At 44.9% G+C, this 12,645-nt stretch overlaps 1 protein-coding gene across 12 annotated transcripts in view; it reads right to left on the reverse strand.

The window, feature by feature from the left end:
* Positions 1-3,591: 3,591 nt before the first annotated feature.
* LOC121299151 (myocyte-specific enhancer factor 2A-like) overlaps positions 3,592-12,645 on the reverse strand; it is a 100,427-nt gene continuing 91,373 nt past the window's right edge. For 6 of the 12 annotated variants that reach the window (XM_041226724.1, XM_041226725.1, XM_041226731.1 and 3 more), the window contains 4 exons: positions 10,530-10,589; positions 7,160-7,283; positions 6,040-6,166; positions 3,592-5,462 (listed from right to left, as the gene is read on the reverse strand). In XM_041226724.1, the coding sequence (XP_041082658.1) occupies positions 5,138-5,462; positions 6,040-6,166; positions 7,160-7,283; positions 10,530-10,589 (636 nt within the window). In that variant the 3' untranslated portion in view covers positions 3,592-5,137. The remainder of the gene's footprint in view (positions 5,463-6,039; positions 6,167-7,159; positions 7,284-10,529; positions 10,590-12,645) is intronic. The other 6 variants (XM_041226733.1, XM_041226727.1, XM_041226732.1 and 3 more) reach the window with 2 other exon arrangements.

Here is a 12,645-nt window from a genome sequence, read left to right on the forward strand (position 1 = left end):
ACAGTCAGCTTTAATTGAAGCTGCAGTAACTAGCAGAGCTCTGCAGCTTCAAGGACTATAAAGAACAGTATTACTGGGGCACTGCATATCTCAAGAGGCTATACTGTACATGTGTTTAGGCTGCCAAAGGGGTAATAGAGGGCAAACGAAATGGCTAAAACGCAGCTTTCCAGCAGGCTCATTCAGAAAGCCCTTGAAATGATTTTGCAAGGTATGCCATAGGTTAGTGTTTCTTGTGCTTAACTGCTGCAGTGGCTGTTTTGTATTGCAGTTCAAAACTACATCTACAGGCATCCCAGTCCAATAAACACTGGTGAGCACTTCAGGGTTAACAGTCATAATATCAATTCCCTAAGAACTGAGTAAACTTGGAATGATGTGCTGTGTGTGTGTGAGGGGTTCTGTGATATGCTGATCAGTATTGTGTGTTCTCCTACACTACAGTGCTGTGTGTGTGAGGGGGTCTGATGTGATGATCAGTATTGTGTGTTCTCCTACACTACAGTGCTGTGTGTGTGTGAGGGGGTCTGTGATGTGCTGATCAGTATTGTGTGTTATACACTACAGTGCTGTGTGTGTGAGGGGGTCTGTGATGTGATGATCAGTATTGTGTGTTCTCCTACACTGCAGTGCTGTGTGTGTGTGTGAGGGGGTCTGATGTGATGATCAGTATTGTGTGTTATACACTACAGTGCTGTGTGTGTGAGGGGGTCTGATGTGATGATCAGTATTGTGTGTTCTCCTACACTGCAGTGCTGTGTGTGTGTGAGGGGGTCTGATGTGATGATCAGTATTGTGTGTTCTACACTACAGTGCTGTGTGTGTGTGAGGGGGTCTGATGTGATGATCAGTATTGTGTGTTATACACTACAGTGCTGTGTGTGTGTGAGGGGGTCTGATGTGATGATCAGTATTGTGTGTTCTCCTACACTGCAGTGCTGTGTGTGTGTGAGGGGGTCTGATGTGATGATCAGTATTGTGTGTTCTCCTACACTGCAGTGCTGTGTGTGTGTGAGGGGGTCTGATGTGATGATCAGTATTGTGTGTTCTCCTACACTGCAGTGCTGTGTGTGTGTGTGAGGGGGTCTGATGTGATGATCAGTATTGTGTGTTCTCCTACACTACAGTGCTGTGTGTGTGTGAGGGGGTCTGTGATGTGCTGATCAGTATTGTGTGTTCTCCTACACTGCAGTGCTGTGTGTGTGTGTGAGGGGGTCTGATGTGATGATCAGTATTGTGTGTTCTCCTACACTGCAGTGCTGTGTGTGTGTGTGAGGGGGTCTGATGTGATGATCAGTATTGTGTGTTCTCCTACACTACAGTGCTGTGTGTGTGTGAGGGGGTCTGTGATGTGCTGATCAGTATTGTGTGTTCTCCTACACTGCAGTGCTGTGTGTGTGTGTGAGGGGGTCTGATGTGATGATCAGTATTGTGTGTTATACATTACAGTGCTGTGTGTGTGTGAGGGGTTCTGTGATGTGCTGATCAGTATTGTGTGTTCTCCTACACTGCAGTGCTGTGTGTGTGTGTGAGGGGGTCTGATGTGATGATCAGTATTGTGTGTTCTCCTACACTACAGTGCTGTGTGTGTGTGAGGGGGTCTGATGTGATGATCAGTATTGTGTGTTCTCCTACACTGCAGTGCTGTGTGTGTGTGTGAGGGGGTCTGATGTGATGATCAGTATTGTGTGTTCTTCTACACTGCAGTGCTGTGTGTGTGTGTGAGGGGGTCTGTGATGTGCTGATCAGTATTGTGTGTTCTCCTACACTACAGTGCTGTGTGTGTGTGAGGGGGTCTGATGTGATGATCAGTATTGTGTGTTCTCCTACACTGCAGTGCTGTGTGTGTGTGAGGGGGTCTGATGTGATGATCAGTATTGTGTGTTCTCCTACACTACAGTGCTGTGTGTGTGTGTGAGGGGGTCTGTGATGTGCTGATCAGTATTGTGTGTTATACACTACAGTGCTGTGTGTGTGAGGGGGTCTGATGTGATGATCAGTATTGTGTGTTATACACTACAGTGCTGTGTGTGTGTGAGGGGGTCTGATGTGATGATCAGTATTGTGTGTTCTCCTACACTACAGTGCTGTGTGTGTGTGAGGGGGTCTGATGTGATGATCAGTATTGTGTGTTCTCCTACACTACAGTGCTGTGTGTGTGTGAGGGGGTCTGATGTGATGATCAGTATTGTGTGTTCTCCTACACTACAGTGTTGTGTGTGTGTGTGAGGGGGTCTGATGTGATGATCAGTATTGTGTGTTCTCCTACACTACAGTGCTGTGTGTGTGTGAGGGGGTCTGATGTGATGATCAGTATTGTGTGTTCTCCTACACTGCAGTGCTGTGTGTGTGTGTGAGGGGGTCTGATGTGATGATCAGTATTGTGTGTTCTCCTACACTGCAGTGCTGTGTGTGTGTGTGAGGGGGTCTGATGTGATGATCAGTATTGTGTGTTCTCCTACACTGCAGTGCTGTGTGTGTGTGTGAGGGGGTCTGTGATGTGCTGATCAGTATTGTGTGTTCTCCTACACTGCAGTGCTGTGTGTGTGTGTGAGGGGGTCTGATGTGATGATCAGTATTGTGTGTTCTCCTACACTGCAGTGCTGTGTGTGTGTGTGAGGGGGTCTGATGTGATGATCAGTATTGTGTGTTCTCCTACACTGCAGTGCTGTGTGTGTGTGTGAGGGGGTCTGATGTGATGATCAGTATTGTGTGTTCTCCTACACTGCAGTGCTGTGTGTGTGTGTGAGGGGGTCTGATGTGATGATCAGTATTGTGTGTTCTCCTACACTGCAGTGCTGTGTGTGTGTGTGAGGGGGTCTGTGATGTGATGATCAGTATTGTGTGTTCTCCTACACTGCAGTGCTGTGTGTGTGTGTGAGGGGGTCTGATGTGCTGATCAGTATTGTGTGTTCTCCTACACTGCAGTGCTGTGTGTGTGTGTGAGGGGGTCTGATGTGATGATCAGTATTGTGTGTTCTCCTACACTGCAGTGCAATTGTTCAGGGAATGGTTGGTCTTTAGTGCACTATCTGGACACTGCATAGATTATTAGTTCAGAGTCACCTTCAGTGGCCTGGAGGAGCGATGCCTATGGATCTTGAAAAAGGCACACAAGGAAATAGACAGCAAATGCAAAGGGGAACCTCCTTCAAAAAGTTGTACAGCAAACCTCACGTACAGGTCCATGCGAAATCCAGAAATGAATTCACTTTTATTTTTTTTAAATGCTACTGAAGTTGCTGCTACTTTATCACCTTAAAAGGGACTTGATGTGACTTGATTTTTTTTTTTAAAGACAGAAGCAAAAGATTTAAAATATTATTATGAAATAGTTAAAACTGTAAACAAAAAAAGGGGAGGGGGGTCAATAAAAGGATTATTCAAGGTTTTAAAGCAGACAGCTTGTTCAGCAGTTTCATCTCAATGCTCCAGCGACTGTGTGCGTGTGTATATGCGTGTGTGTGTGTGTGCGTGTGTGTGTATATATATATATTATATATACACACACAGACACACACACACACACACACACACACACACACACACACACACACTCGACAGAATTCCACAGTTAGAACTGGAACCAGATTTTCTTTTGCTTTGCATTTTTTTCTTTACAAAAAGATACAGTGAAGCTTTACCATACAGCACTGTTTTACAAATTTTAAAGGACACACATTCACCACCATTAAAGGGAGAACGACCCAGAAACTACCCTGTGAAAACTCTGGATATTAACAAGAAGAAGAAGAAGAAGAAGAATTCCAATTTGAAGAAAGTACAGCATATTTAACAAAATAGTAAATATTAACCAGTGAATACTCTACTTAATAAGGACTTCGCCTTGTCAACTTGGCGCTAATCCACAAAAATAGACTTTTTTTTTTTTTTTTTTTTTCTGGTGAAGGTACAATACATACGTACTTACACCAAAGGTGATATATATTAAAGTTGCTATGTACACAAACAAAAAAACGTTTGGCTCAAATATCGATTTACAAACAGAACAGCGAGTGTTCATGGCTTTTGTCTTCGTTTCAAGGACTTGCTTGCATTTAGTTCAAAAGTTCCAAATAACAAATTAAAACTCATACCTAGAAAATCAAAACATCAACATACAGCTTTGGCTTGTATAAATAATTCCTAGCTGAAAGTGTTTAGAAGTATTTCAATTCATATATATTGTTATCAATTAAAATGGGCGCTACCACTGTAGGTCTCACTTAATAAAAATAAATGTCCTAATATTTCATTTTTTTAATATAATTTTAAGGTATGAACTTCTTTTTCATCCATATTTCCAATTATAACTCAATATATTATTTCTCTTAACCCTTTATTTTCCTAAGCTAATATATTCATGTGACTCGTGTCGCTTCCTTGTGCATCTTTCTCTGACTGGATGAAGCACGTATGAATAGTTTTATTCTTCTGCACATGCATCCCCAAAACATGGCGACACCAGCCGTATCCAAACTGAGGAAACCCATTCCTTTAGGGAAATGAACCCCCTAACCCTCTTTATCTTCTATATACAGTATTGCTCAATCCCCTGTCTAGTCATTTTGGTAGTTCCAAAACTCAAAGCATTACTACTAAATAACAAATGTATAACTTGCCTTTCCAAAACAAATTCTGGGACAGCACCAAATTTTGCAGGGTGACCCCACTGTTGGTTTCAGCAAGCAACAGCAATCAGGTTGTGGGTGTCCCTATTCTTCTGTGTGTGTTGGTTTCTCTTGCAAACAGCTAACAGAAGTAATACAAAAACAGCAAGAACAGGCAAGTGCCAGACTGCACCAGTGACTACAATTATCTAGTTTGTTTTGTATGCTTGTTTTTTTTTTTTTTAAAACATGGGACTTCTGCAAATGTTCAATTAATTTGCACCAAGTACCTGATAACATGTGTATATCACTCCATGTATAATTTCAAGTCCTCTGCATTTTTTTTTTGTGTGTGTGTGTGTGTGTGTGAAAATTAATTTAGATATGTCAGGACATTTTCTCTCTCCCTCCCCCTCCCTCTCTCTCTTCCTCTTGCTCTCTCTCTCGTTATAAAATAAAATAAAGCCCCTGAACCCCCCCCCCGTGACTGTGAGCAGCGTATGGAGCAGCGGGGCAGCTCCTCGGTTTTATGTCACCCAGTTCTCCATGCGCATGCGCTTCACTGAGGGGCTCTCGCGGTCCTCCCTGCCAGCAGGAGGCCTCCCCAGCCCCAGGGACGCCTGGAAGTCGGTGCGCAGGTCCTCACGGTCGCTGCCGTCGTACGAGCTGCTGGAGGAGCTGAGGCTGTCGGCGGGTGAGCGGCCCATGTCCTGGCGCACTGGAGGCTGCTGCGGCCCGAAGCCCGACGGGGGGATGCGGTCCCGAGGGGGGGAGATGGGCTCAGACTTGATGTTGATGTTCTGGTTGGTGTTGATGGAGAGGTTGGAACCCTGAGGTAAGTGGCTGCCAGACCTGCGGGGAAGATGCGTTCATTTTTCAGTTTAAGGAACACTTATAAAGGAGTGAGTCACAATAGTAACACGGCATATCAGTGCTCATCATTCTTATAAGAACATGCAATAAGATGGAAATAAGACTCCCATTGTATAGCAGTTTTACCCATTCCAGGTTTTATTACAAGCTCATTTAGCTACAGGGTATAGGTAACAAGATCAGGTGCGTCTGAATCAACTCATAGTGAAACCAGGAAGCTGCTATGCAATGGGAGTCTTACTTCCATTCCTGTTATATCAGGCCCAACTTCCAAGAATGCCTTTGCTCTTCTATTTGCGATTGTTGCATTGTTTATTTTATTATTGTTACTCTCCTGAGCAACAGCAGTCATTACATTCATAACGAGTTAACATGCAAGAACTTCTATCTGTATTACAGTGCCAGATTATGAAAACGTTTCACTGCAACAGCACATGTGCAGTACAGTCTGTTCCCAGCTCGTAGTCTTTCTTTACGCTTTGCTGTACAATAGCAGGCTGCCCTACAGAGAGCAGCTGGAAGCAGTGGCTGGAAACTTCAGTGCTTCAGTACTTACGCCAGTGAGCTGAGAGTCGTCTGCCCCAGGTGGTGGTGCTGCCAGGCGGAGACAGAGTTGAGAGACAGCCCCCCTGGGGAACTGAACCCCTGCAAGACAGACAGGTCTGCACTGCTCAGCGAGTAATCTGAAAAACAACAAGGACATCTTTCTTTTAGTCTTCAAAGGCACTTCAATGCACAGCTGTGAATGTGGAGCTCTTTAACTCTCTGCGCTGGCAGATTTATCGACCTCTTGATTACATTTCTAATCAATCGCGTAAAGAAGAGCTCTGAGACGGAGCATTCATTTTCAGGGTGGTGGTCTGGTACCATATCATTAATAACCAGCCCTCCGTTTAAATAAAATACAGCATTTCTTTAGTTTTACTGAAACTTTTAGATAACTAATCCTGACTAAGACACACTGCCCCGGTCCAGTACATCACTGGGAGTAGAGCTCACACTGTCCCGGTCCAGTACATCACTGGGAGTAGAGCTCACACTGTCCCGGTCCAGTACATCACCGGGAGTAGAGCTCACACTGTCCCAGTCCAGTACATCACCGGGAGTAGAGCTCACACTGTCCCGGTCCAGTACATCACCGGGAGTAGAGCTCACACTGTCCCGGTCCAGTACATCACCGGGAGTAGAGCTCACACTGTCCCGGTCCAGTACATCACCGGGAGTAGAGCTCACACTGTCCCGGTCCAGTACATCACCGGGAGTAGAGCTCACACTGTCCCGGTCCAGTACATCACCGGGAGTAGAGCTCACACTGTCCCGGTCCAGTACATCACCGGGAGTAGAGCTCACACTGTCCCGGTCCAGTACATCACTGGGAGTAGAGCCGCACAAACAGATTACTGGGGTCAAGCTCCCCACAGGTCAGGGTCCTTGCTGTTGATCACACTGATTCACCATTCAGCGTGAAACGAGTGAAGAAACAGCTGCTTGACTTTGTGTGGATTGCTGTTCTCCACAGAGAGTCTAAGAAAAGCAGCAATTGTCACAAACCCAAGTTTCCAATCAACACCAATGACCCTCGCTTGACTGCTAGCACCTGGTTTGTGTAAAGAGATAAATCCTAGGGATGGAATAAGTGGCTGGTGCAGTACTAATGGGAGGCTGCAGACACTTACCAGTGTTGTATGCAGTAGGCATGGCTGAGTAGACCAGACCTTGAGGGGGCAGGCTGGGGGTGGTGACTGACACCACTGGGGTGGCAAGCGGCTGCGCCTGGGAGCTGCTTATCCTCTGGGCATTCTGGAAAAAGGTTAAATAACTAGAGATTAGACAACTACAGGTAACCCCTTCATCTGCCATTGCTGAAACACACCAGGGTGCACAGATACCTTTCTACAGGTAACCCCTTCACCTGCCATTGCAGAAACACACCAGGGTGCACAGATACCTTTCTACAGGTAATCCCTTCACCTGCCATTGCTGAAACACACCGGGGTGCACAGACACCTTTCTACAGGTAACCCCTTCACCTGCCATTGCTGAAAAACACCGGGGTGCACAGACACCTTTCTACAGGTAACCCCTTTACCTGCTATTGCTGAAACACACCGGGGTGCACAGATACCTTTCTACAGGTAACCCCTTCACCTGCCATTGCTGAAACACACCGGGGTGCACAGATACCTTTCTACAGGTAACCCCTTCACCTGCCATTGCTGCAACACACTGGGATGCACAGATACCTTTCTACAGGTAACCCCTTCACCTGCCATTGCTGAAACACACTGGGATGCACAGATACCTTTCTAGCTGCACCGCAGAAAGGGGGAAAAAAGAAAAATAATTGTGTTAATATAGAAAGACGATGCCTAGAAATGAATCTCTATTGAACTGCCTGTTCCAACTACATCCCTCCTGATGCCAAAAAAAGAAAAGATAATGAAATCAACAGAAGTGCAGATTATTTTAGATAATAAACTAAAAGGCAAACGCATAATTGTACAACTCCAATATAAAATGTTTCTTTGCCACTCAACAGATCTAGAACAGGGTTTCCCATGGGGATTTTTTATCCAATGGTGTGTTTCTCCATTCTGCCACTGGGTGTTGCTGTGACTGTATATCATTATTCAGTTTCACAGAACAGCTAGTCTGATGTTGAGCCACACCTCATCTCTTTGAAGCATGTGCAGCTGAAGAACAGCCCACATCATGCTCCTCACATTTATAAATTACTATGCAGAGGAGAGAAAGTATGACGTCTGAGTCTAATTATGGATGATCGGGGGGGAAACTCTTTGGGATAGCTTCCCATTATATCCAGCCCGAGTTTGTTTCATTCAGACATTGCTGGAATTGGAATTCTATAAAGCTCTTCTAAGCTGTTCTTTGATGCCCTTTACTGCACACTATGAACCAGGCTGCACTAATACAACATCTACTGTAAGACAGTCAAACCCACAGCGCAAACCAGCCCAGCATGCAGACACACACTGTCATCGTACACCCATGCAACACAGCATTGAACCAGAGTAACAGGACCAGCAGCAACACTAGTGCAGTGCTTATGGAATCTCAGTTGCTTAGACTGCCTGACAGGTAAATTGCAGTGCGGTCTCCCACTGTATTTCCTTGTTGATTCCTGCTGTTGTAGAATAGCCCATTTTGTGTGCATGTGTGTCTGTCTGTCTGTCTGCATAAACCCATTAAAATGATACAGAAAAAAATCCAAGCTCTACGTGCTGATGGTTTACATTACTGTAAGAGCTGGCATTGCCATCCTTGGATCAATAAACAGCTAATGTACATTATCATGAAACACAGCCCTCTAAAACAGGGAGCTCCCCCTCCCCATACACATGCATGCAGAGACACACACACAGAGACACACACATACACATAGAGACAGACACACACACATACACACACACTTCTCGCTCTCAGGCCAGATGAACTCATTCAGTCCAGGGAGGATGACATCACCCTATATGAAGTCATCTCATTCACTTTAAAAATATATATATATATTAAAGTAACAGGATAAATTGAGCTTTTCATGGTATTTTTTGAGGAACTTCACATATGATCATGTTTCTCCCCAGTATTGCAGAGACAGCTTACCAACACAAAAAGTGCAGCGGTTTACATGTAACATTTGTATGAGAGGGCTGTGCAGGGATGGACATAAGACCCCCTTGTATAGCAGTTTGATCCATTCCTGTAATGGGCTGATGGAGCTCCCAGTATAACCTGGAATGGGCTGATGGAGCTCCCAGTATAACCTGGAACGGGCTGATGGAGCTCCCAGTATAACCTGGAACGGGCTGATGGAGCTCCCAGTATAACCTGGAACGGGCTGATGGAGCTCCCAGTATAACCTGGAACGGGCTGATGGAGCTCCCAGTATAACCTGGAACGGGCTGATGGAGCTCCCAGTATAACCTGGAATGGGCTGATGGAGCTCCCAGTATAACCTGGAATGGGCTGATGGAGCTCCCAGTATAACCTGGAACGGGTGACACTCCTATCCAATAGAGCCACAACACGATTTAAAGAGCCCAGTGGAATGAGAGTGAAGGCTGCTGTGTAGCTCTGGCATGCATCTCCTCTGTTATTCTAACCCTGTGCTGCTGAACACCGTGCGAATACAAGGAGACAGACTGGAGCCAATCAAAACTGTACCTGTTGTTACCGTTTCCTTTAGTACATGCCGGCTAGTTACTCTGGTTCAAGGCATTATAATTTAGGCATTGTAGGTCACTGTTCACCTCTATTTAACATAACACACACATATATACATACACACATAATAGAGGTTGTCAAAGAGATACAAATAAAAATAATTCACTATGGGTTTTTTGTTGTTTTTTATTACTGTCCTTCCCCACTAGCGGCAGGTTCCCTCCCTCAGATCCTGTTCCAAATTCAGCCACATGCTTTTCTGCACCTAGCGAGGGGCATGCTGAGTTCAGGTTTCAAACTAAGTGGAACTAGAATGCAAAAAATTATATTGTATCTCTAACAAGAGAGCCATTTGTGCATGGCAACGGTTAATATTGAAGAGCTGCTGACCAGTGTGAGGTAATTGTACGACATGAAGGTACAGTCTCTACTGTAATACAAAAAAGTTAAAGTCTTTGAGCCAAGCATTCAGTTTTAAAAACGTGACTCTGATAAAGAAACTTTTGTGTCAAAATGCAGTGTCTGTTTGTCTGTCTTACAACCATGTTTTTAAATACAGATTTTTTAAATATTAAATGAGCAGGAGTAAAGTATTGAATCATTCTTTTTAACTTTTGTATTAGTGTAGAGACTCCACCTTCACTACATACATACACATATATGTGTGTGTGTGTGTGTGTATACGTACACATATACACACATACATATACACAAACACACACACACACACACACACACACAATCAAATAAAAAACAGGCAGTCTGCTTGGTCCACTCCTGGCTATGTATAATGTATCTTCTGCTATCTATAACTATGTATTTAATAGAGGGAACAGTGCCTTTGTTACAGTACTTGTGTCTCACATTCTCTCTCTCTCTCCAAGCGCTTTCCAGACTCACCAAATCCATTTCCTCCTCCTCCGACTGCTCTCCGCAGAAAACAAGAGAAGAAAACAGCAGAGTTACAAAGGTCAGGGAACCTCCTCCCTGCCTCCCCAGAAAAACAAGACAGCAAACTTGGCTGCCCTGGGCTAAGGAGGCAGTGCGCCTCGAACGTCATTGGCGCTGAGTAATAAAGCACTGGAAGGACCAGAGCTTGTTCAACCAGTGCCCCTGATACAAAGACAAGGGGTGATACTGTATCAGTGCCCCTGTACCATGGGGGGGACAGGAGAGAGAAGCAAAGATCCATTGCATGTAAACTCATGCCAATAGCTGGACTGATTCAATACCCTGCCACTCAATTACCAATACCACCCCTTACTTTAATTGAGCATCTCACATGGGTTTTATTCTGCTGACGTTAAAGATTTCAAACTAGGCTGGCTTTTCATTGGACTCCCTCGGATACTGGCTGAAAACACAACAGATCGACTCACAGCTGTGTGCCCGGTGCACCCAGCACCAGCAGGTTACGCTGCAATATTGCAGGGGAGATAAGGGATCTGCGGGCAGCATCTTGGTATGGAGCTGTCACCCTCTTATAAGGCTGGGGACAGTCTGGGACTGTTCTTAATACCCACACTCAGAGGGAGTAAGGTGAAGCAGACATGACAAGGGTGACAAGATATTATCTAGCTAACATTTCAGGTTCCTAATAACCAGTCATCCGATTCTGCCAGAGATAGACATGATTAATTTAATCCCATCATGACCTAATGAAAGGCTGTCAACATGCTCTCACTTAGACAGCGCTGGACCACCACACATTTCCTTTCCCTTTTAATAACAATATTTTAAGGCTGCACCAGCAGCAGTTCCATAAAAAGCTTAAAACAGCTGGAGCAGAAATAACTATGTACTGTGCGTGCAGCTAAAAATAAATCACCAATAATCACCCCATCTAACTGCGACACCAACTGCACACTGACAGTGGCAACAATCACCCCGTCTAACTGCGACACCAACTGCACACTGACAGTGACAACAATCACCCCGTCTAACTGCGACACCAACTGCACACTGACAGTGGCAACAATCACCCTGTCTAACTGCGACACCAACTGCACACTGACAGTGGCAACAATCACCCCGTCTAACTGCGACACCAACTGCACACTGACAGTGGCAACAATCACCCCGTCTAACTGCGACACCAACTGCACACTGACAGTGGCAACAATCACCCCGTCTAACTGCGACACCAACTGCACACTGACAGTGGCAACAATCACCCCGTCTAACTGCGACACCAACTGCACACTGAAAGCTACGTTTTTATTTGCATCAGCACGGCTGTGTTTTAATGTTGTTGCTTGCTTGGTGAAGGCTGGCAATCACGAAGGACACTGTAATCCACTTCATTATTTTAGTTTAAGACTCTTCCGCTCCATCCACAATGATTACGAGCACAATCCATCTTAAGTGTCAGGCTGTTCTTGCTTCAGTTCTGACAAGAGGCCCTTGTATTAAATGTGTTTTCCTCTTTCAGGCTTAATGAGGTGCCACATACAGCAAGCCTGCATGTACAGTATCACCGTGTACAGTAAGCTGTGATACACTTGAATCTGAACATTGAGTCTATTTCCAATGACAGGTTTCATGCTTTATATTCATACATAATCCAATTCTGTCAATTCTGTCTATTGTTTTATTATGGCATTATGTATTATGTATGCTGCATTAGTCTTTGTTAAACAGCAGAGGGAAAGTGCATCTGCCATATTCATACCCAAACGATGCAGATTAAAAAAAACAATCCCAATAATCTATCAAATGTGCAGTTTTTAAAGCGGCACATGCTATAGCACACATGTATTTGAATTTATTACATGACATCTGCTGCTGCTTTAGCTTAAAGGCAGCTCAGTTTTCATGCCTTATTCTTGGGCTATCTGCACTTGTACTCCCTGGGTCACAGCATGTCACTGGCTGAAAGCATGCAAGTATAGGGGAAGCAGCTGACTGGCTATTGACAGGAAGGAGGCCAGTGAAGGGGGGGGGGGGGACAATTTCACTCTGCAGGTGACCCAGGAAGTAC

This window comes from Polyodon spathula, chromosome 24 (assembly GCF_017654505.1).
Source record: "Polyodon spathula isolate WHYD16114869_AA chromosome 24, ASM1765450v1, whole genome shotgun sequence".
Lineage (NCBI taxonomy): Eukaryota > Metazoa > Chordata > Actinopteri > Acipenseriformes > Polyodontidae > Polyodon > Polyodon spathula.